Consider the following 25,723-nt stretch of genomic DNA (forward strand, 5'->3'; position numbering starts at 1 on the left):
CTTACACTTTTATTCTGTCATCAAGTCTCCAAAAGAAAAGTTACAGAAAGTCTGAATTCCAGTTTTAAAAAATTCGGTTCTTTTTGTTATAAGTCCTGATGCCATTGTACTGGAGAAGGATATAGTGATTATGAGATACCTTCATAATTGAAAATTAAAAAACTAAACCCTTTGAAGAAACATGTGTTGTATATTATTTATTTTCTATGGGTTATTAAAGTGCTTGCATCTCGTTGAATCTAAGCAAGTTATTTGAACTTTTGGGACGTGAAAAGATACATAGGACATGCAGCCACTTGTCCTGGACAAGTGCATGAAACAGAGTTGTTTAACCCAAATGTTACTGTCCTTTTATCAAAGGTTTTTTAAAGGCAAGGGATCAGTATATAAGCTGCATTTCAGACATGATGGCAGCAGCATCAGTGTTAATATCCTATGTGAAAGAGTCTGTGAATGTCATATATCTTCAACATTAGTTGTGACATCCAGCTGAAATTTGAACACAGTATTACTGGGTGTTAAGTTTGTACCCTTATGATGCAGGAGTCTTGACTTCATCATAATAATGTCATACACTGATATGCCTAATTCAGCATGCATGGGTTTTTCCTTATGGGTCTTTGTAGTTTCTCTATGCATATGTTTTTTGCATATTTTTGTAGTGTGGTATGTTATGTATGAAGTTCTATACCATGATTTTTAAAAAAATCATTTGCTGAGCTGTGAATCTTGCATTATTTTTGCTGTCTAACTTTTCATATTGCAGATATCATATTACACTATAGTACTGTTTTTTTTACTGAATTCTATGTACATTCAATTCATTGTATTACCAGTAGCTGCCAAAATATTTTATTAGTTTTTGTTCCTTGCAGCACTGCTCTTTGCATTTGCTTCAGTTTAGGTTTGAAGCCAATTGGGTTATCATTCAGATATGTTCTGTTCTTTGCATATTTGCTGTATATTACCAAGCACAAAATCCAAATGCATTTGGTTCCTTCAGTTTCTGGTTATTTGGTTTCCATGTGTATAGAAGGATGCGTAGTGGACATTCCATCAGTTGTGTCCTTGGCTGCCCAACCATGAATATCAAGAAAACAGATTTCACCAGATGTGTAAAGATTTGCTAGCTGTTGGTAGAATTTACCAGTTGTTTTTTATTATCCATTGTTCATCATTACTAGATAGTCACAGGTCCAAAGTTTTGTCAATATTAAAAGTATTTTGCAGTGGATTCCCATTTAGTGCTATGATTGTCTGCTTATCAGGGGAGGTAAACCCAAGTGCCATTCTGGTTACACGGATGTTCAGTTGAGGACTTTAAATTAACCAAATATCTGTATTTACTTAAATACTAGAGTGAGTGGCCACATTATTCCTACTTTTGATAGGTTTTAAACATGATATTAATGGTGTGTTGTTTGTATTACTATTCCAATTTCCTCTATCAGATTGTCCGTCTTCCTGACATTTCCAAGTTACATGCTTATTTTAGGTTATTGTTATTGTTGTGGGGCTTAACGCCATTTTTCAGCACATGATAGGCTATACATGGCGGACAATATTAATGGTGGTGGAAGAACCAGGGGAAACTCCGGAAAGAACTACCGACTTATGAGAAGCTACTGACAAGCTTTCTCACATACCCACAATGGCTGAATCTGAGACTCGAACTGGCGCAGACAGAGGTGAGATGGCAGTTATCCATAACAGAGAACACTTTAGACCACTCAGCCACTCAGGGCCCCTTAGATAATTTGTTAATTATACTGTACCTAATTATTCATGAAGTTGTTACTTGTCAACTATTTAATAAAGTTATTTATTGAGTTATCTTGCCTCCATTTTATAAATAATTATAGATTCATTTTCTTTCTAGCCACTTTCATTGCATTTGCCAATTTGCATTCACACATAGTAATGTCTGACCTACAGTCCTTAGATATTTGCATTGTTTCACAAACTGAGCCTATGACATTCTTATTCCTTTCTTTCTTCTCTATCTAAATCTAGTACATGCTTAATATTACGTAAAACACAACATTTAAATCAGAATTTATGATATGAATTTGTATAATATCAATGTGGGGATATTATTTCCACATTCAGTAAGTATCAGCTTGATCCATAAAGTAATCAAACTTAAACAACTCCATCTCAACCATGTTGCATTAGTTATCAAAGTGAGACATATTTGCAGAATATTTTCTCTTGCAGAGGGAGTGGTTTGTACTTTAGTGGACCAGAAAGACAATTCTACAATTTACACTTTAGGAGAGACAGCATCTTTCAAGTGTCATGTCAGATTTTCTGGTGCAGAAAGACCAAACATATCATGGAAGTTTGGGGGCAGAGATGTATCAGAGAAGTCATTGGTGGAAATTAGTGATACTTTGGTTACATCAACAGTGAACTTAACAGTCTCAAAAAACACTCTTGCCAGTAAGACTGTGACATGTTTGGTTACATTTTATACTGTGTCCTACCCATGCTTTGTTGATATTACTGGAGAAGGTAAATGATTGTTATTTATTACTAATACTTCTTATTTTATGCTAAGCAGTGAATTACTTGATTTTCTAATTAAAATAATATTGATATTTCACTGTAGTGAAAAAATAACAATATTTTTTAACTACAGGAACTACTTTTTGGGGTCAGAACTTACTTACCTCCCTTGGATTTTTCTGTCCGTGAACTACTTTTTCCTTATGTAGTTGTTGTTTTCTTATTAATAATCCCTGTCTCATTTCCTTGAAACTTGTAGTTTATTATTCTGTAAATATCAGTTAATTTTTGTCAATCTGATGTGAAAATAATTTTGTGTGCAGGTACACATCACACAGCAGAACATGTACGGTAAACAGCTGACATTACTGTAACAAATCTGCCAATTCACAGTCACAAACTTTGTGAATGTTTGTTACCATAAAATAAAAAGAATACTTGCTTGAAACGAGTGAATAACGGATACATTTCATCTTATGCATGAAAAACTCTAGTATTTTCATCCACTTGATGAAATATATCCATTATTCACTCGTTTCAAGCAAATATCCTCTATATATCTCAATGAATTTGCTGTAAAGATTGCTTTTTTTAAGTCATAAAAATGTTTAAGAAAACTAAAAGGATTGATTTTAGTCAGTTTGTTTTCTTTTTGTATATCCTTCCACAACATTACCTTAACATGCTCTAAACATTACAAAAATAAGCCTCTGCTTTATAAATCTTTAGTAAATCTTGTTTGTTGTCGATGAGGCATATATTGTTATTGATTGAGGCATATTTTGTTATCAGTGAGGCATATTTTGTTATCCATGAGGCATATTTTATCAGTGAGGCATATTTTGTTATCAATGAGGCATATTTTGTCAATAAGGTATATTTTGTTATCAATGAGGCATACTTTTTTAAAGTGATTCAGATTTTGTTATCAGTGAAGTATTTTTTGTTATCTGTGTGGCATATTTTGTTATCACTGAGGCTTATTTTGAAGCTGTTTGTTTTTAGTTTAAATATTGATAGATGTTCAATGTGTAAAATGTGGTTTCCTCTTAAAATAAAATTAATGATGCACATCACAAGAATTTTTCCAAATTGATTCCTTTGCAAGGTGATGAAGAAGCCTAATTCTTAAAGTCAAACCTTTACTGGTAATTACCTCCATACAACATACATATGTTCATATTTGTTCAGTCCCATTGTTTTTGCTACCTGAATGTCTTGTACATAGCAGTCATGTGTCTGCAGCCAGTTTGCACTCTTTGTTACTTCAGGTATGTATTAACATTATACATTTGAATTAAGATGTAGCACACATAGTCACTTCAAGCATGGAATAAGATTTGAATTATGATTGTAGCACTTAGTCAATTCAAGCATGGAAAAATATTTTACATTTGAATTATGGTGTTTTTGAAAGCTATTTTTAGAGCTGGTTTATAATTGAGAGCTTCCATAGGAAAATTGAATGACTTTTGCCAGAGGTAGGCTGTTTTTTAAATATAGGAAAAATGGGTGACTTTTACTTCAGATGTTGCTTATTTTGAGAGCATATCATAGCACATGGGGTGAATTTTGCTTGAGGTTGGCTTAATTTTTAGGGTAAAAGAAAAATTGGGTAAATTTTGATTTTTGAGAGCAAATCATATTATTTTTTTTAGGCCAATTAATTTGGTGTTTTTATGCAATTTTATGTATTTCATTTCTTTTTTCAGATAAGGTCTCAATAGGAAGTGTAAGGTTACAACCACAGCATGATAAAAACATCTACTTGCAAGGAGAAAATGTGACGTTGCTGTGTGATGCTGATGGCTACCCAAACCCGCAGTACACCTGGATACACAAGGCACTGGATGGAAGTGACACTATTATTTTACCAGCTACAAGCCGCATATATCAGCTCAGAAATGTGTCAGCAAGCAACACAGGAAATTATACTTGCTATGTAGAGAATTGGGTCAAAGGTCAGAAATACAATGACTCCAAGTATGTGCTGATTTACATCAGTGGTAGGTTAATTAATTATATTATTAGACTTTTATTTTTTGCATGTATTTTTATATATTATTATGCAGAGTATAACAAAAAACCATATTTGCCATATATGTTGGGACAACCATAAATTAATTTTGAAGGTAATTTTTTGTGCACTGTATGTTATGGAACACATTGATTTTTCCGAGTTGTAAATTGTAGGACTCCTTTTAAATCATTCGAAAATTACATGTCAGAAAATGCACTCAAACTGAAATTTTATTTAAAAAATTATAACACTTTATACTTGAAAAAAAACTCTTTAATCCACAGCATCCTCTCATCAACACAACCCTTTTCCTGCACATGTACAATCTATTCATTCAGTTCATGAAAATTATTGTTGGAGGCAACACATCTCCTGAAGCAAAAACTGCATGGACTAAAGTCAGATTTTTTAAAAATCTGCATTAGTCATGCTAATTCTCACACTTTTAACCCCCATCTTATTGTCAGTCATTCTGGGAATGAGATCAAAGAATTTCATCCATGTTAATGATCATATTGTTGGCAAAATCATCTTCTCTTCTGGCCTTCATGAATTCATCAAATGATTTTATTTTCTGAGCAACGCTGGGTTATCGAGGTCTGTGCATGAAGCACTATACTGTCACTTTAAAAATTGTTCCATTGTTTCAGTTTATTTTCAAAATTTCCATGAATATCTGTGAAAAGGAACCAAAGTTAGCTTCCATATCTTGGCTGATTTGTATATTCAAAAAAGAAAACTCGGCACACTTAAAAGAATTCAAAGTCAGCTTCCGATGTTGTCCTGCTTTGTAATAAATTAACCTTTGTATTGATATCCTTTTAAAAAAATCTGCTTAAAAGTATCCAAAGTTGGCTACTAAGGTCATCTTGCTTTGTAATAAAAATAACCTTTGTCTTTGATGTCCTGTCTGTAAGTTCAAACAATGAGGTTACTGCTTGCTACCAGTTGTGTTTATTCGCCATCTGGGTTTCTGTTTGCTTTGCATCTCTAGATATAATTAATTAGTACAAATGGTCATTGATGTCTGCAGGTAAATAGTATACACAGCGGTAACATGCTTTAATACTACTTTTTGTAACTCATGCTAGCAAAAACATTGTCATTTGCATGCAAGTGAATGTATTTTTAAATAATGATTTTTATTTGCGAGATACTGTCATATAGTTGACCTGGATAAAATTCAGTCTTTGTTTTTTTGCACCTAACACCATGCCGTGTATGAATGGTAGATGCCTTTGAGTAGTTAGTTGATTATTTCCCTTTCATTTGCGATTTTTTAAATCCAAATTTCAATCAGATAACATATTAAGACCTTAGTTTGAGTACAACCAAACATGATTTGTTTCTCTATGTTCACGTCAGTGAACAATGTGTCGTATGTTATCTTACGTAAGCAATACATTCTACAGTATGGATGCCTATGCTATATATTTGGAGTTTGTGGATATATTTTATTCTTTAATGCTCATGGTGGAAAAAAAAAAGGAAAAATGATAACAATACAAGGTTAGTTTCTTTAATTTTATTATCAAGTAAGTGTTTTGTTTATCTATTTCATTGCAACGTGCTTGGGGGTGGGGGTGCAAATTCAGTACAAATTTATTTAGTTTCTTAAGTCTTGGGACATATGATCAAGGTGAAAAAGGTTTCATCATAAGTTCTCAGGAAATTTTTATTTTTATTTTATCGTGTTCCAATATATATAGTAAATATGGAATATTGCATGTACCTTTATATTCATACAAAACTTACAAGAGTTCTCTTTCAATGTTTCCTGATTTATTCGAGTTGTTGACCCTTATTGCCCATCCTCTAAACTTTGGTATTAATAGCTTAACTTTACAATGGATCATTGAATTTAGTGTTGGGAATCATAGAAGACTTTTGATTGATCATAATTTTCTCCAAACCAATTCATGCTCAATTTATAATCTGTTAATTTGTCCACATGGTTTCTTACCAGAATATGGTTTTTTTCAAATAGTTATAAGTCTGAAACAGTATGAACTATGTAGAACCAAATTTCACCATAAATTATCACATAAATTTTTATTGACAATTTTAGTGATGGTTTCAAGTGCTAAAAATGTAGAGTAATTCAAAATAGCATTAGTTGGATTTTAACCAAATTTGGCATGCATTTTTTATGAATGAGACTTTAAAACAATTGATTTCTAGCATTCCACAACTTCATTTAGGGGACTTATGGCCCTTGATTACCTGTTATAATGTTGATTTCTTCTACAGAACTTTGTTTTGGATTGATGTGGTTTTCAGCTTAATTTAGCATGCAACTTTTTATTGAGAAGACCCGGAATGATTTTGGTTTTTAGTGTTGAGCTTCAACATTTACAGGTGTTACAGCCATGGATCGTCCACCTGAAAAACCTTTATTTATGCAGCATAACTTTATGAAGGATTGATCCATTTCTTTTTAATTTGTTATGTGCTTTACATAAAATCAGACTTTATATGAGTTCCATGCCAAGCTTTCTACATCCTGATATACAAGAATTATGGCCTCTGATCTTCCTTCCACAGCATAATTTTACCAGTAAATGTTGGATGTCAGTTATGTTTTTTTTATGTGCAGCTTTGTATGGTTGAGGTTCTCTGTCCCATATTAATTAATTGTAAGGATCTGATATAATTAATTAATCAAGTGGTAACCCATTTTCAAAAACTTTGATTTATCAACCTTGCTATTGCAGTAATCAGTTAATTTAAATCATATCTCTTGTGCCACTCTATATTATTTTAAAGTCTTGCATGAATTTCATTGCCGTTATTTTACCTTAGTTCTATCACTTTATGGCACATTGTTGTTGTTGTATCTACATGTTCATCTGGTCAGGATCTCCAAAGTAAATTGTATCCTTTGTAATGCAGCCAATGCATCTTTAGGTTTGTAAAACTCAACATTGACAAATATTTGTGTTGTTTCTAACTATGGTCAAGTAAAGTGAAATGTTTTAAGGTCTTTTTACTTATGTATGTATTTTAAATATTTTAATTGCTTACAGTTGTTTAGATTTCAGTTTTAATAAGCAGTATATTGATCCTTGGTGCTAATTTCTTTGAATTTATTCTTTCGAATTCAGAGCATTAGTTAGTGCTTAGTTTTTCTCAATATTGAATATTTTTTGTCTCCCTGATTTTGACTTATTTCCACTGCTATCTTTAAGGGATGCATCAATATCATGGATACTTTGATTTATTTTAAAAATGTGTTTTTATCAGTAATACATGTACTAATACAATTTCAGTTTATCTGAGTCAGGAACAGACAGACTTTACTGGTTTACTTTTACTTTTTAGTAGAAACATGACAATTTAAATAGAGTTAAGTATTTTTCTGGTAGAAGTCAGTATTATATTATCAAATACTGTTTCTTGCATGCATATGAAATTTACATAGATTTAAATCTTTCCTTTTTCTTTTCTTTCAAACAGAACCGATTTCTACCTCTAGTAATCCAGGGGATAAACCAAACCATGACTTGGAAACCACAACACTCTTTCCTGTATTGATTGCTGCCAAAGGAAGTAAGTTTACAGTTACTCTAATTTTCAGCAATGTTTCATCTTTCTGAAAATAAAAAGGAAGAACCCACTGATTCAACTCAAAGAATATGATTTTAACAAACCTGTCAAATAAAATTCTAGAAATCTATTTACTTCTTTCTGTCAATCATTTGTAGCTGTAATGGCAATTAGTTTTCATATATTATAAGCTAATTATTTCTAGTTTTCTTCCAGTTCATAAGGCCCCAATAGTCCTTTGCACTCAAGGCAGCATTTGATTTGTTTATAAGTTGACATTAGTTTTGATTGTCACAAAATCAGTCAAGAGTTCTGTCTCTTCCAGTAAATGTTTGATTTTAATCCCATAGCTGGTTTTCTGAATTGACAACCACTAATTGAGCCATGAGTGTAATACTTGCTCAGTGGCAGGTAAAAGATGGTGGTTGTTTGATCTTGCCACACATTTGATGCATGTTCAGTTGCAACCTTTAATAGATTTCACAAACTGTATGATCAAAGTGCTACTTACAAATAGACTCACATGAATGTGTAAAGTTTTATAGCTGTCCAGTGATGGATAACAAACTTAGGCTAATGGATGGATGGATTGGTACCAAATGATTGTCCATCACAAAAGCTCTTCTGGTCAATGACAAACAGAACTATAAAAAAGTCATCTAGAGATGACCTACACAACCACCCCCCCCGCCACAACCCCCATCCCAATGATCACTTATGTCAAGAATCCAGCTGAAAGTACCCAGTTGTCCATCATTCTCAATTTTTTAATCTACTCATGCTAGTACACTATGGTCCAGCAATCTCATTTTAGATGCTAATTATGCTACACTTAGTTTCCTTGGTAACACAAAACATATTGAATGCAGAAAATTCAAAATTTCAAACTGAAATATGTACCAAGTTTGACTGAATGATGCTATACAATTTATGCTTCATTTGGTCTGAAGTTCATTACCACCCTTCAGACATCCAAAACAGCAACCATGGAAGCCATCCTGAAAATGTTATTTCCACTCCTAGATTGTCATATCTACATGAAGCTTTCACTAAAAAAAACTTTGATGTCCAGTTGGTCCTCACTGAAACTGGTGTCAATTTGACATGCAACAGAAGGGCCATGGTGGCAATCTTGAAAATGTTGTTTATGCTATTTCTCAGTCTGTGGTTGTAGGGACATGAATTTTCACTACAAGACAAGACTTTGTATAAAATGTAGAAGATCCTAAATTAGAATGCTGCAGATGGACCTCCAACATGGCCACCATGATGATTCTCTTCCAAATATTGTTTTAGCTTGTCCTCACAAAATCATCACATCAGCACTAAAACACTTTGTGTGATATATACTTGGTCCTAAATGAAAATGGCTCAGATAATGATTGTTGATGTTGGTGTAGGGTTTAACACCATTTTATCAGCACATGATAGGCTATACATGGCGGCCAGTATAAATGGTGCAGGAAGAACCCTGGAAAATCCCAGAAAGAACCACCGACCCATGAGAAGCTCCTGGCAAGCTTTCTCACATACCCACATAGGCCGATTCTGAGACTTTAACCCACATAAGCAGAGGTGAGATGGCAGTTATCCGTAACAGTGAGCACTTTAGACCACTCTGCCACTCGGAGCCCCTCTCAGATTATGATATGGCAATCATGATGACCATTTTAAAAAAATCTTGTTCTTGCTAATCTATCTAGTAGGTGGTCATATTGGCATGGGGTTTTCACTAAAAGCTTTATTAAGGCATTTAGTTGGTCTGCTTAATAGTCCAGCTGACAAACCTTTGCTTCTGGATTTCTATTTCCAGTTTCTCGTGGTTTACTATTTACAAAATTTTTAGTAGTGCATGCAAATGAAAGAGTAATAAAATAGCAGGAGGTAAAATGTCTGATTTTTTCCTAAAACAAATTTTAAGCTAGAAATATTTTTTGGTTTTGAATGAAAAAATTAACATTCTGCCACAAAAATACTCCCAAATGAAAACATTTTCATGACATCACATGATATCATAATTGTTTTTCCTGTGGGTTCCTCTACCTTAGGGAGAGGTACTAAGACAGTGTTCACATCAATCAGTACACAAAATGATTGAAACTGTGCTCATTTTGTCTGCTTTGCATATTTGTATTATCAGTCATTGTTCTTATTGTAGTATCCCCCTACGCAATTGGAGCCATGATCAGTGCTTCCCTGGCTGCAGTGCTTATCATTATCTTCATCATCCTGTCCATGAAAATGAGAGTAAGTGTAAAAATTCTTGTTTAGTTTTGAAAATGTATGTTTGTTCTGAAAACTGGTTAGAACCATAAATTTAACTAGCCAGCAGAAGAAATAATTAAATCATAGACACAGTAAAGCTCCCTTTCTGAATCAACAAATCTAGGAACAATGAAAATTAACTTTTTGCTAATCCATTTCAGTTTATATCCAAGAAAATACATTATCTAAAAGATGTTTCTTACACACAGGCAAGGTGACCTTTGAAAATTAAATTACCCCAGGCTAAAATTTTGAAGAAGTTTTAAGCAATATCTAAAAAATCAAGCAAAAGAAGAGGGGCCATTTTTAGAAATTTTACATATCTTAGACAGAACTGTCCAGTTTTTGGAGCACTACATAATATAGCTCTGAAACCATGGTCTGTGTAACCTTGAAAAGTCTGTGGATTTTATGGGTTGTTTAAAAAAATATTTAAGTAGAAATAAAATGGATCTAATGCTTGAAAAGACCTTGAATTTATTTAAGTAGAGAAATGCACACATTGAAAACTTAAAAAGTTGTACTATGTTTCAGGCAGAATTTTATTTTTAGAATTGCCAACTTGAGACTACATGTATGTTGCTGATGTATGTTGCTGCTGTTTGTAGCTGTTTTATGCTCAGATAAACCAAGTAACACACAAAAGAGAAAATATTCATCAGGTCTTTGTGCTTCATGGAGATGTAAATTTTGAAACTTATTGTCATTCCAGAATCTAATAAAAAATTAACTTAGGATCTAACCCAAAGCTACAAAATTATGCAAGTCCAAGTAAGCTACCACTATGTTAATTTTTATTCTTAATCAAATATGAGTTCTGCAGAAGACAGTGATATTACATAACTGCAACTTCTTATCATGCCACTGAATGGCAAGATATAGCTATCACTTTTCCAGGAGAGCCGCAGCAGTGACAGTTCCAAAATTAGGATTTTATATTTCACTTACTTTTTTTTAAGGTCATATATTATATGCATCAGTTGCTGTATTCAATTCAGACTTTGTTGGTCAGTTTGTGACTATATGCCTTAGGTTTGTACCCTGATATGCAAGGGTTTCCAGTCTTGCCTGCAACTATTGCATTGGTAGCATCATTGTTATCATTCTGTGTTACAAGTCTTTGAAAGTCATGGCGTATCTTCTAATTCAGTTGGTGTATTCAGCTGAAACATTGCTGTAATATTAATGTATGGCCTGAAAGTTCTGACAGTGTTACATGCTAGGGTTTCCTGTCTTGCCTGCTTAAGCAGAAAGCTTAGTCATCAAAACTCTATTCATTGGTGAGATGCTGTATTGTGCTGAACCCATGTTTAATTAACAACAAAACTTTCAGTGGAAACTTACTTGGTTTGCAGTTTTTGTGGTTCTTGTTATATCTTGTCATAGGCTTGTGGCTAAACATCTAGGACCAATATTTTCATCCACATTTTTTATTTACGGCATCTTAGGGGCAACCGAATGCCATACTTTTATCCAGACGTAATTAAACATATCAAATTTCCTCAATTTGAGATTGTCAGATACCTTTCTTATCACTTGGTTTGCAGTGGCGATCCTTTAAATCAGTACTGAGCTTTGTTGTTTACCTAAGGAAAGATTGGACAGAAAGTATCCTGGCATGGATGGCAGCTAAAGCTATAGTAACTAATCCAGTAAAATCTTGCATATGCAACTTGTATATTTTTGCAAGGTAGTAGACTCCACAGCCACAGAACTTCTCCAATGTTCAGATGTTCTGAGAAATGGTTGGAGAACATAGTTCTGAAGTTTATTGGCAGTGCTTCCTATTTTATTGGAAACTTTCAGATCAGAGTAACTGGAATCCTATAAAATAAAAAAAATCTTAAATTGTATACAGTTTTTGGGACATTATTAACCTGGGACAATGAGTGTTGAAAAACAGATGATCAAAAATCATCATTTAGTACTAATAAGTCCTAAGCTCGAAAAAAAATCGCAGTTTGAGGAACAGTTTTGAGAAGTTTAGTGAAACCTAAGCCTGGGCTTTTCAGAGATTTGTGATTATTAATAATGGAAACAAGAAATGGTTGGGTCAGAGGTCATAAGTGGATACAAATCATGTGATTGAAGATTCTTCATAGGTGTCATCTACAACATTAATGTTTATTATGTTTTGTGTTTTTTGCAGGCCCGAGAGAGAAGACTGCATGAGAGAGTGTCACGGATGCATGATGAGAATCTGGATGATCAAGAGGTGGAATTGCTGGATGAGAACATCCAGTCTGATGGAATCGATCCTCCAGTTAGTGTATATTATAAAATTATTTCAGTTTTCACAGAAGGCAAGACATAGTACTCACAATTTCCATTTATCTGTCAATCTTTTTAGTGGCAGTTTTTTATATACACATTTGCCTTGATAACTCACTAGCTGTGTGGTCCAAGAACATTTGACTGCAGCATAATTGAAGAAGTGAAAAAGACTTAAATTGTTGTTAATGGTTGGGGGATTCTAGAAACATTTGTTGATACACAAGAATAGTAATTTGCATTGTCCTACACACATATTTGTCAAAGGATTTTGATAGTTATCAATGTGGGATCTTAGGATAAGAGTTAAAGTGCATACAAAAATTACAGACTTTTATTAATAATAAAGTTGGTTGTTACTCTCGTTTCACACATCAGTAAAGTTGGACTTGTCTCCCTTTTAATATCAGTCCACATGCATTCATTAGACAAATAAACTGAAGTTAAAGTTAATAAAGCAATTGCAGACTTTTATTAATAGTAAACTTAATGTGTGGTACTCTCATTTCACACATCATTTAAGTTGGAGTTGTTTCCTTTTAGTATCAGCCCACATGCATCCATTGAGCTTCATAGCTAGAATTATATTCATAACCCAGGGACACGAACTCATCAATACATCTGCATTTCTTAGCTCATCAAGATTTTTGATTTTAAATGTCTATGTATGCTTCTTCACCGATAGCACATGGCAAAGACTGAAGGGAAACAACTCCATACTGTCAGTACTAAGCACATTTGGCATGAGCAATCTCATGATCCCAAAAGACTTCATGGCAGCTGAGGGGAAAAAATTTACTGCAGAAAGAAGAATGAAAAAAATTATGAATTTTATTAAAACTTGGAATATATTACTGCAAAATTTGAAGAACAATCAACAGATCAACATGTGAGTTGTATCCAGTGTCTGATTGTAGCAAGAAATTAGTCTTATTCTACACCTAGATGTTATTGTGATGTCAGCACCTTTTATGTATTGTTATTGGATGGAGACATTTAATCTGCCAGTTAGCTTGTGTCATCATGTCGTCAAAATAAAGTCAGCTTAGCCCGCTTAGAAAGTATTATTTTTGATTTGTTAGTAGACTCATTGATTGTCTGAAGCACCCAATGTTAGTTTCTGTGCAGTAACTCCCTTAAGAAGAGTGACTAATTTAGTGAAAAATATAAATCTTTTAATTATTTCTTGAATTGATATACTGGTTTCAAAATGAGCCAGATGTTTTTATGATTAAGTAATGAAAATAATGAACTATTAAGGAACAATCATTATGCAAAGTGTTCACTGTCTCATCACCATGATTTGAAGCTGTTTCTGGTGCTTTTAGTGAGGACTGGTGAGGATTTTAGTGGATTGGTGAGGATTTTAGTGAATTTGTGAGGCTTTTAGTGGATTGGTCAGGCTTTTAGTGGACTGGTTTAGTGGATTGGTGAGGCTTTTAGTGGACTGGTCAGGCTTTTAGTGAATTGGTGAGGCTTTTAGTGGACTGGTCAGGCTTTTAGTGAACTGGTGAGGCTCAGAATAATTGGTAGGAAGAATTTACTGTTATACTTTCATGCCTACATGTTTTACAGGAGTTTTTGTTACATTGCTTTATTACAATAGAAGCCTTGGTTTGTAACATTTGAATCCAATATCATTAAAAGTGTAGGAAAATATAGTTACAGTCACTATAATTGTGTTGTAAATATTTAATTCTGCATACCCATGAAATTTCTGCACTATATTAAACTTTAAACACATAGCAGCAGATTGCAAAGTGAATCTTGAAATACTACTGTACTTCACATCTTTCAGGAAACCGGTTTGAAATTTGTGTATGTTTGTGGGGGGGGGGAGGAAAAGAAAAAGAGAGAATGCACTTTGGTGCAATGAAGTGAGTTTTTAGACAGACTTAGAATAGTAAAATATATCAGTGATTGTCCTATGAATTGGATGTTTATCTTTATTGGACAGTGGAGAAAACTGGGTATGTTATGAACTAAAAAATTTATAATAAATAAAAAGACACAAAAGCATTATTTAATGTGTAACTGACTTCCTCTTCTTAGTTCCAAGTAAGGTATCTTTAACTTTTTATGGTTATTATAAGATAAGGAAATGGAACCAGATATATGTCATTCTTTATTTCCCAATCAGAGAAAAAATGCTATAAAGTGTTTTGTATTTTTATTGATACAAATATATTGCCAAAAAATACCAAATTGTTATTAGATTACTGAGTTTTGAAAACCAAATCTATTATTTCTTTCTCAAAAACTCGTATGAAAACCCTATGACATTCCACATAAGTTGTAGTCAGTGAGAAAAAAAGGTAAATGGCAATCAGCATGTTCAACAATTTCAAATGATCTTGAATGAAATGAATTTTTTTTAAACCAGAAGATGTAAACATTTTACGGTAATTTATTCTAGCCTTGGCAGCGTAAAAGTTGTCTTTTTTTATGACTGTCATGATATTTAAAAATTATTTTCTCCCGTGGGAAGCTAGCAAGACATAGGGATCATTTTGTTAGACTAAAGTGTTGTGTTGTCAGTTGGATTTGAGTTATAAGTGAGTATATATAGTATTTGTGTGAACCATACACTCAACAGTAGCATAATTTCTCATCTACTTCTCTCATTTTTCACTTAATATGTTTTGTTTTTTTTAATTTTAAAAAATTTGAATGTAATTTCCAGGTAAACCATAATAAGCTGAAAATTGAATGTAATTTCCAGGTAAACCATAATAAGCTGAAAATTGAATGTAATTTCCAGGTAAACCATAATAAGCTGAAAATTGAATGTAATTTCCAGGTAAACCATAATAAGCTGAAGCAGTGGGAGATATTAAGAAAAGATATACGTATGGTTGAACTTGCTGCAAGGGGAAGCTATGTAGAGGTATGGAAAGGACGCATGAGGAAACAACCTGGGAAAGAGGACATCATAAAAGTGGCCATTAAAAAGCTTGTTCGTAAGTTTTGTTAATCTATATTTGTGGCTGCATTTTTGTAAAAACAGTTGCTGCGGATTGAGTTATTTCATGGGTATAAAGTTTTGTGGTTTTCCCAAAAATATCCACTTGTTTTCAAGGAAGGATCCTTGTTCATTGGGTCTTGAAATTTACGATTTGTAACAATAACAAATCCACATTTATTGGTGACAAATTCTCATTTTAAAAACACAGCTGACTTCTTGACAGAGCTTCTCTTTGTATGTCTTTTGATATTGTTTTCTGGATCATTACTTGAAGCAATTCAGTTTTTAAACTAATAAGAGGGAGGCATCCATGTGTGGATGTGTGTCTGGACAGCATTAATTTAAAAAAATTGTAAGTACTTGTAGCTGTGTAACCTGTCACCTGATTCACTTCATATTTTAGAATAAAAAAATTGTCACAAACTACTGTTCTCATTGTATCACCCCTACCCCCAAGGTCTGCCTCAGTAAGGGCACATAGAGTCATTCATAATAATGGAGACACATTTGGTTATATATTTTTTCATTACTTTTGTTTCCATAACTCCAATTTTAATTCTTCTCATGTTTGGGATATAACATTGTCACATATCTCTCTTCTCCAGTACTAATCCCATTCCCAGGTTCTTTTTCCAATTTACTTCATGTTTGGAACATACATTTGTCACATGCATCCTCTCACAACATCACTCATGCATGTGGACTCTGCTCAAAGGTAGGGTGATGTTTTCAAGAATTATACTGCGCTCATATTCCGGTTAAAGATTGATCTTGTCTGTTCTAATTCCATTACCCTATACCTGAATTATTTCACATTAATAATATATCTTTATCACATACTCCCCTTCTCTCAGTGCCACTCTTGTCTTCTGTCCCAGGGTGGAGCCATCGGGTCAGGAATCAATTCACTTTAGTTTGGGAATATAAGATCATCACACACTGACCTTTTGGATTTTACCACACTCACCCCTGGGTCAGGTTCCTCTGTGCAGCCATGGAATCAGTATGTTGGACACCATTTGGTGAAAGTTTTGATTCCACTTGTTATGCTGTAATTAAGTTTTTATTCAATTAACAACAGATTTGAATCTTATATGATCTCGTATCCCTCATTCAACCTATAGTGTGTTATCTCACCTGGGTTGTGTCCTGTAATTGGGTCAAGAGGTCAGATACTTTTAGGTTAATGTTTTTAAATATTCAAATAAACATTTACCAAATAGTTGGAATATTATATGACCCCATAGTTTCCCTTTCCCCCTATACAACTGTTACCCCATAGTTATGCCCTGAGTGTGGGCATGGGTCAAAAAATAGTCCACTTTTGTTAATTATTATTATTATTATTATTATTATTATTATTATTTCTATGATGCATACTTCATTTCAAAGCATATGTTGAGTATGACATGATCAAATTCTTTCCTATCATTTAATATCATGCCTGCTATTGGTATAAATCCTTGGAGTTATGGAGTTATGACCCCAGTTTCTGCCCGTGGGCTAATGCGATTATTCCCTTGGTTTGTGCCTGTGGAGTAGAGATTATGCCCCTAGTTTGCGCCTATGGGGATAACGGGTCATGTCCTTGGTTTGTACCCATAGGGTGATGTTTTTATATGCCAGGTTTTGTACACATAGATCATGTCCATGGTTTGTACCCATAGGGTGATGTTTTTATATGCCAGGTTTTGTACACATAGATCATGTCCTTGGTTTGTACCCATAGGGTGATGTTTTTATATTCCAGGTTTTGTACACATAGATCATGTCCTTGGTTTGTACCCATAGGGTGATGTTTTTATATGCCAGGTTTTGTACACATAGATCATGTCCATGGTTTGTACCCATAGAATGATGTTTTTATATGCCAGGTTTTGTACACATAGATTATGTCCATGGTTTGTACCCATAGAATGATGTTTTTATATGCCAGGTTTTGTACACATAGATCATGTCCATGGTTTGTGCACATGTGCTGATGGGGTTGTACCCCAGGTTTATATGCATGGGTAATCGGGTTATGCACTTTTATATATTGACAGATCATCTCAGAGAAGAATATAATGCCTTTCTTAAAATATAGTTATTGTTGTGTTTTTTTAAGTATGCAATCAAACATGTAAATAAATAGTAGCCACCCATGGGAAAAGGCAAAACTGGCCTTTGCATACAGGTGACCTCTATATACAATTTCACATTTAAACATTGTTTTTTGAGTATATACTGTGCACTTATTATTATTATTATTATTATTATTATTATTATTATTTTCTTGTTATATGTGCAGTCAACATAATAATCAAATACAGGTGTTAGTTAATTTCTCTGAATTTTTTTCCACACAGGAATATTAAATCCTGTTTCCTTCAATCTACTGTTTAAATAATCACAGATTTCATTTTATTTTTGCTCCATGATGAAAAATTAATTTGATAGTTTTATATATCTGTAAAACAGAGGACTGGCTCTTTCATTGGTAAACTTGTATAAATTAGGCTTGTAAACAGCAGTTCAAAACCAATATGTGGATTAGACTTTAGCTGAACTCACTCAGATCAAAAGACAGCTTATATGAGAGGTCTGTGATGAATAGGGAATCAGATGAAGTCATATGTGGCTATGCTATATGACCCAAGAATGGAAATTTTGCCTCATTTTACAGAAAGATTTTAAATTTTTAATGCCCATGACCTTTAATGAAAAGGGATGCTACTCATATCTCTTAAAGGTGAACTTTTTTAAAAAATCAGCAATAGCTTCAATCTACAGGCAGATAGATGTAGATATCAAGCTATACATGTCACTCTGTCACAAAAAGCAACTTTCATTTCTACTTTGATTACATGACTATTTTTTCCACCATCCAACAAATGTATTGCTTCAACCCACAACCCTAATAATAGATTCCTTGCATTTGGATTTGATATATTTCTACCTTTGAGCTACGTCGACATTGTGACTGAAGTATGGCGAATACAGGTAAGATAAGAAATGTTTGCACATCGATTCTGATGATAATCCTTGAAACTATGCCTTACTCATCAAGCAAAATTTTAGTTTGCATAGATTGAGCAGTTACTGTAGATACGGTCCAGTGATTGCTTAAGGCAGTGAGAAACCATTGTTTGGTTAGGTAACACTTGGTCACTGACCACAGAAATCATGTGACCATTGTAGATGACATTCATATAGAAAATTGGGGTGGGTTGGGGATTAGAATGGCCATTGTGACCATGTTACTTCCGTGTAATGGTAACTGTTAGAACAGGTTTGATTGCATAGCTTATTTTCAAAGTAGCCCATGTAAAATAATAAGAGGAGTCTGATCTTGAACCTGTTCAAATTTTGATGTTTTAAATAAGGGTCATTTAAAAAGTATGGGAAAAAGTACCTGTCACTAATTGCCCATCACTCAACAAATCAGTAGGTATTTAACCTACTGATTTGTTGAGTGATGGACAATTAGTGACAGGTACTTTTTCCCATACTTTTTTAAATGACCCTTATCTTGGAATGGCTATTCACACTATTTTGCTTGGATTATTGCAAGAAAACACACACCAACATATAATATTTTAGGTGATTTTGAATTGTGTTCATCCTTAGGCATGATAAAAACAAAAATAATTTTCATGTCAAAATTCTTTCTGCAACTTGTCTGATGAATTATTAAGCAATTTTTAGAATAATGCTTAGAGAACCAGGCTGTATGTACTACTTAAAAGTAAAGTCCAATTGCAAACAATATAGACCCTCCATCACATAATTAGCTGGCTGATCAGGGTGTGTGTTGTTTGTTTTACTGATACTCCTGACTAATTGCATAGACCCATATATGTCAGCACATTATGTGACAGCAGATCTGGGTCTATGCAGTTAATATATATGGTAAATGCATGACAATCCAAGATGTATCCTTATCAGGAATTTGATAATGCTCTTTTGAGTCAAGTGTGTCACTTTCTCTGCAGTGGTGGCTGCATGTATGCCAATGGTATCAAGATTTTTATAATGTTTGAAAGTCATACAAGTTTGTTCATACTACTATATGCAGACAGGAAATTATGTTGCACATAACCCTTACTAAATGATTTCATTTAATCAAGATTGGATAGATGATGGCAGTTCATGGGAATGAGGCATATGTTGAAAGCAACCAAACAATTTCTCACATTTTATTGCAACCCTTATGTCAGTTTAAAGTGATGTCCAGAAATGAATACTCATACAATTTGGGACTCATTTGCATCATTCAGAAGTTTTTCTTGTTGTTGTAGAAGAAGGAATAAAGAAAAGAGTTTTTAAGTTAATCCTGTTTTATCTGCCATAATTTTCATACAGCTTAATAAGACCACTTCCCACTTTTTGTTTAAAAAAATATCCAGTGCTACTCACATTTCTCAATCCCATCCTAACCAAAGGAAGTGATGTAGCAGCTAAACTATGCCTAGACCATAATTATTTTTCAAATTACTCACGCCTTTTTTTCATTTCTACTTATCTTTTGTTGGTTAGATCAGTCTCAAAAGTGGGTTTTACAGTGCTTTACTGAGCACAACCATATATGAAGAGAGAATGAACATCTGAATCTGAGTACTCAGAGCATAGTACAGGGAGTTAACTCTTATAGAATGTACATGTAAAAGGAAAGTTGTTTACGACTTTGTCAGTGTGTGATTATTATGGTGAATTTAAACCTCATAAAACTGACCCCGTTAATAATTTTATTAGCATACAGTTTAGGTTAAAGGGGCAACAATTTTAAAGTTTAGTGTTTAAATCTTTGAAAGTCAAGTAGCAGTGCTTCATGGAATCCTTGTTTACTAATTATTTTTTTTTACCTTTGCAGAGGAATCAACTGAAAGGGAAAAGAAATTTTTCCTGGCAGAACTAGAAGTACTAAAGGTTGTGCAAACACATCCTAATGTTATCAAACTCATTGGCTGCTACACCATGAACGGTTTGTGTTTTATTTATCGCATGTACTCACATATAGTCAAATCCAACTAATAACATCATAGACCCTGATCTGCTGTTGGATTATTTACATACTTATGTATAGCCCTCAAAAATGGATCTAGTGGTACTTGAATGGGCAAATTCTGTAACCTGTTTGAATTTCTGTAAGTTCCTAGATTACATTTTTGTATGATTGGCCATTGTAACAGATGTGGCAATAAAATTAGGATATCGATGTTATGCTACTATTTCAGATAGTCATCTTCTTAACCCTCTTCCTTGGTATTCAGGATTGGACAGCTCTTTATCAGGAATTGCATTTCTTATTATTAAATCTGAATACTTAAGTACATTAGATGGGCATGGACAGTGTGATATCTTGGTGGTTTTCTGAGATTATAGGATAACAGGTTGAGGTGGCTGACAATTCTTTGTCATCATGCATCAACTTTGGGCAGAGGGTGAATCCCTTGGAGCAACTATCAGAAAATCATTTCTATTTTTAAAATGGTTAATTTGTATTTGAATAGGTAGATGGCTTTAAGGAGTTACCTGCCAAAATTCTGTTCCACCGTTCTGTTAACTGAGTAGTGTGTGTTGGAGTTTATATTCATCTGTAGTAACTACTTACGTATTATATATATATGAATGCTTAAAGCTTCTGAAATATACATGGACTTAAATTGCTTATTGTCTGGGATTTTCAAAAGTATACTGACCAAAAGGTTTGATCTGGCATCTGAGACAGATAGGTAACTTCCCATATCCAGCATAGTGATACTCAGTATCTTAACCTATAGTGTCATTATGTATTTGTAGTTTTTGATGTCAGTATATTATTTTTGTGAATTATTTGTGGATATTAAATAAAATGAGCTGGAAGCAACTTATAATTAAAAAGCATTCATACTTTCAGGATTAGTTATTACTCACTTGTATCCAGCTGCGGATGCATGAATACAGGTATGCAGGTGGATTCTTGTGTTAATACCCTCCTATAATTCATCGCAGTTCCATTGTGAGTCGTACCCCACCTCCTGTCTTTGAAACTATCTGCTTGGCACAACTACAGTCTTGCTGAGGAATTGTTTATCCCTTCATGCTTTAGGAATTTCAAAATCTTGTTTCATTAAAGCAGATGTTTGTAATTTAGAAAGATAAAGTCATCAGTGGCCAGTGCATTCTTAAAGACATGTAATTTTTAGTAGATGGAGCAGCCTAATATACATTGATAAGTGCTTGTTTGTGATGCGGATGCTTGCACAAATAAAAATAAAAGTTGGTAATCTATACTGTATGGAACGTGCAAGATACCATTATAACTAGTAAAATGAAAATAATGGGGAAGAAACAGGTGACCAAAATCTCTGAATGCTGAAACTGTTGTGTAACTAAAATATAGACTTTATTATTTATCATTTACCATTTGTTATATGCCACAGATTGCAATGAAAATAGTGTTTGTAAAATTCATAATTAAGTTACAGTAGCATTTAAAATGTTACCACAAATCAGGATATTTGTTTGAATAAGACATGTGTGAGAAGTGTTTGTGAATATGCCTCCACCTTAAATCATTAATCATGATCTCATTTTGGACTTCATGATTTAACAAACATGAGCTTGTCAGTTGTTCTTTTAAAGATTAAAATCATGTTTTTGATGCAACACACCATGATTTGTCAGGTTTGTATGTATTTAAGAGGCTTATACCTTTTGAAATATGAAAATATAATTATTCATGTTATTACCATTATCATTGTTATTATTGAAATTATTACTTAAATTGCTCACTACTAAAAAGAACCTTGTGTTTATTGATATAATTTATATCTGTTTATTTAATATTCAAAGCATAAAAAGTTTTCAGATGTTGTTTCGTAATTTGTTAAAATCTTATTTGGCAAAATATTTTTTTGTGTTGAATTGTCATTGAGATGAATTGTCCTAGAACCAATAATTCTTGCTATTTCAGAGCCATGGCTGATGATGTTGGAGTTTGCATCTGAAGGGACTCTTCAGCAGTATCTGCAGAGACACCGTCCTGGAGAGATGGTAGTTGAGATTGACACTCAAGATCAGGGTCAAGAAAGCGTCAGCCTGAAAAACCAAACACTTACATCACACAGACTCATAAGTTTTGCAGCTCAGGTGGCCAGTGGACTTGAACACCTGCAAAAATATAAGGTAGTTCCTTTCATTTAAATAAATTTCCATTACTATGTTTATTTGTTGATAATTGTACTCTTTTACAGTACTTTATTTGCTGACAATTATAGATTTCAGTAGGGGCCCATTATAGATCACTGCCCCATCTCACCTCTGTCTGCATGGGTTGGAGTCTCAGGCTTGGCCAATGTGGGTATGTGAGAAAGCTTGCCAGTAGCTTCTTGTGGGTCAGTGGTTCTATTCAGGGTTTTCCTGGGTTTTTCCTCCACCATTTATACTGGCCACTCTGTATAACCTATCTTGTGCTGAAAAATGGCATTAAACCCTATAAACCCTACAACAGCAACAACACAATCTTCAATATTTTATATAAAATGTACTCTTCTAAAAATAGCACACATGTTCTTGGCATGTCTTTTGAGTGTGCTGTAAAGATGACACAGATAACATAAACAAGCGGCATGTGTTACTTTCACAATGTTAAAAAAGGGAGATGTTTCTAAATAAAAACTGCTTAGACCAGATTGTATGCATTCTATAGAAATTTTAATTACAAATAAAATATATTATTCCCAGGAGTTACAGTAAAATAAAGTTTTAACAAAAAATAAATTGGTTAAAGAAAATTTAATAAATTATTTCCTGAAAATGAAATCTATCTATTAGGTCTCTGTTATATAAAAATAATCTTACTTTACATGATCTTATGAAAAACCAGAGTTTCAGTTGAAAAGAGAAGTTTAAATATGTCACTTACGTTACATTTACTCAGCAAAACATCAGCTTTTTTCTCATTACACCCATTTTTCTATCCATCCACTGTTAGGTCTTAAAATTATGTCCCATTCTTTTAAGGAGACTGTTGAATCTCAATCACATAATATGATACCCATTAGCATTCATGCTGTTTTTGTTTCTGTTATGGCCTGGAGAACTCAAAGCAATCAATAACACATTTGTTTAATGAAACCTCAAGAGCATGGACTTGTTCTGTATTGGTCTATTTTCACTCCATTGATCAAAATAATCTGTGTGCCACGTTGTGTTTGTATACATCAAGTTCAGAATAATATCTATTCCACAATTATTGTGCAACAACATAACTGCACTGTAATGCAAATGGCCTTGTCTAAAAAGTGCATGACTTTTTAGAAAAAATGGAGTGTTCTCATTTTCTTAAAGGGAGATTGACTTTCATAAATTGAGACTTCTTAGGGCTGTTAGAGTAAAACATATACAACCCCCCCTGGAATGGCACTTCAAAAAAAACTTATGTAGGTGGTTTTGTTTCTGACAGTGGAAGGTTGGTTTGGAAAGTCACTTATGTTGTGGGCTGTGTTAACAAAATGAGAAATCGGTGGTGGGATTGTCAGAAAGAAAAAAAAACGTATTGAAAATTGCATCTAACCCCCTCCCAGACATGCCAACCCTCCCGTTTTTTGCGGGAGACTTCCTGAATTCAACTGCACCTCCTGCACTCCTGCATTATTTTTTTTTCTCCAGGAAAAAATTTGTTAGTCAAAAAAAAAATGGGAAAAATTCATTTTATTTAACAAAAAATGTTTTGGAAATTCCCCAGCGTGTAAGACTGGAAGTGTGCAGAAGTTCTTTGAAAAGCGTGCAAACTTGAATCCATATGTTTGGTGATCTCTTCTACAGTGTCTAAAAGAAAGGGAGATTCAGTTGAAGTTGGAAAGTCAAACAAATAGAAAACTTCTTTCCAAGCTTTTTATAGCCTGGAATTTCCATGCCTGACTTGTGGTAGTGATAAACATACAGCGTTTTGCAAGACGTGCAATTCATGTTTCTGTTGCCAGTGGTGGGCGCAATGATTGTTGTCGACATCTCCTGTCACAAAAGTAAGTTTTTAATCTTACTGTTTATTTTTATGGCCTTAATTGTATGCTGCAAATTGTAATTTGAGTGCCAGCATTAAAATTATGATTATCTTTAGCGAAATAAGGATACACTGATTGATTGGTTAAATCAGATACAGTTGAATAAATGACAATTGAATCGATACATCTGCAGATAATACAAATACTAAGACTTCATTATTATTATTATTATTATTATTATTATTATTATTATTTAGCCGTAAGAGGCCATCCATTTAGTATGTACACATGGAGGAGGGAGGGGGTAACCTAAATGCATATGCTTGCATGGGGGGGTCTACTGATAATGTACGTATGCATAAATGGGGGGTGAGATGAAACCTCGATAATAATTTGTATAATATGTAACCTGTTCAGCTGGGTTAGTCGACGTTTGAATTTTAGTGGACACTAGACAAACTTTTTAAAGTTATGCAGCCAGACATTCAACAACGGTGGATTGTTTTATTAAACACATTAATATTATTAATCCTTGATCGTTTATGCGTGGATTACATATAGGCTGTTCTATAGAACTGGGGTGGGTGGGTGCGTCAAGCATACATACGTGGGGGTGTGTAAAACAAAAGTATGCATGTGTACAGGGAGGTGGAGGGGGCCAAGATTCGCCAGATTTTTGCGTACTAAATGAATGGCCCATAAACCCGAAAATGTACTTTAACAATTTAGATTTATCAGCTATTTCCTGAGAACATCTACTTGCCTAAGATATAATAAGATCTGGAAGAGAAACAAATACTTAATTGTGCCTGAAGTTTAAATAAAAAGTAAGAAACATTAAATGCTATTCATTTTTGCGAATGAATACAATTTATGTTTTGTTTTTTGTTTCTGAGTCAGTATTTTAAATTTCATGTACTTTATTTTACAGGCACTTAACATCTGCACAGACAAAGAGAAACACCCAGGATGTGTCACATTTTTTCAAACTTGTGGATTCATCCCTTGAAGAAGCTGTGACCAAAGCTGAAGCACTTTTTACTGGGTTTCACTGTTAAGTTTTGTTCAGTCTGTTATTTATATATTGTTATTTATTATCTAAAAATAAACCATTTTAGAATTGAATTAGTATTTGTTTATTTCAAAATCATTCACTTTTTGTAAGCATTTTCAATATGT

The 25,723-nt window shown here is 33.6% G+C and overlaps 1 protein-coding gene across 2 annotated transcripts in view; it reads left to right on the forward strand.

The window, feature by feature from the left end:
• LOC149794304 (fibroblast growth factor receptor 1-A-like) overlaps nucleotides 1-25,723 on the forward strand; it is a 54,074-nt gene that overhangs the window by 12,629 nt on the left and 15,722 nt on the right. The window contains exons 3-11 of one of the 2 annotated variants that reach the window (XM_089968462.1): nucleotides 2,218-2,514; nucleotides 4,221-4,514; nucleotides 7,985-8,077; nucleotides 10,233-10,321; nucleotides 12,489-12,602; nucleotides 15,411-15,570; nucleotides 20,428-20,538; nucleotides 22,513-22,724; nucleotides 25,476-25,669. In XM_089968462.1, coding sequence (XP_089824588.1) covers nucleotides 2,218-2,514; nucleotides 4,221-4,514; nucleotides 7,985-8,077; nucleotides 10,233-10,321; nucleotides 12,489-12,602; nucleotides 15,411-15,570; nucleotides 20,428-20,538; nucleotides 22,513-22,724; nucleotides 25,476-25,553 — 1,448 coding nt within the window. In that variant the 3' untranslated portion in view covers nucleotides 25,554-25,669. Of the gene's footprint in view, nucleotides 1-2,217; nucleotides 2,515-4,220; nucleotides 4,515-7,984; nucleotides 8,078-10,232; nucleotides 10,322-12,488; nucleotides 12,603-15,410; nucleotides 15,571-20,427; nucleotides 20,539-22,512; nucleotides 22,725-25,475; nucleotides 25,670-25,723 lie in introns of those variants that run through there. The other variant, XM_089968463.1, reaches the window with a different exon arrangement.

This window comes from Sinohyriopsis cumingii, chromosome 8 (assembly GCF_028554795.1).
Source record: "Sinohyriopsis cumingii isolate HCF-2022 chromosome 8, ASM2855479v2, whole genome shotgun sequence".
Lineage (NCBI taxonomy): Eukaryota > Metazoa > Mollusca > Bivalvia > Unionida > Unionidae > Sinohyriopsis > Sinohyriopsis cumingii.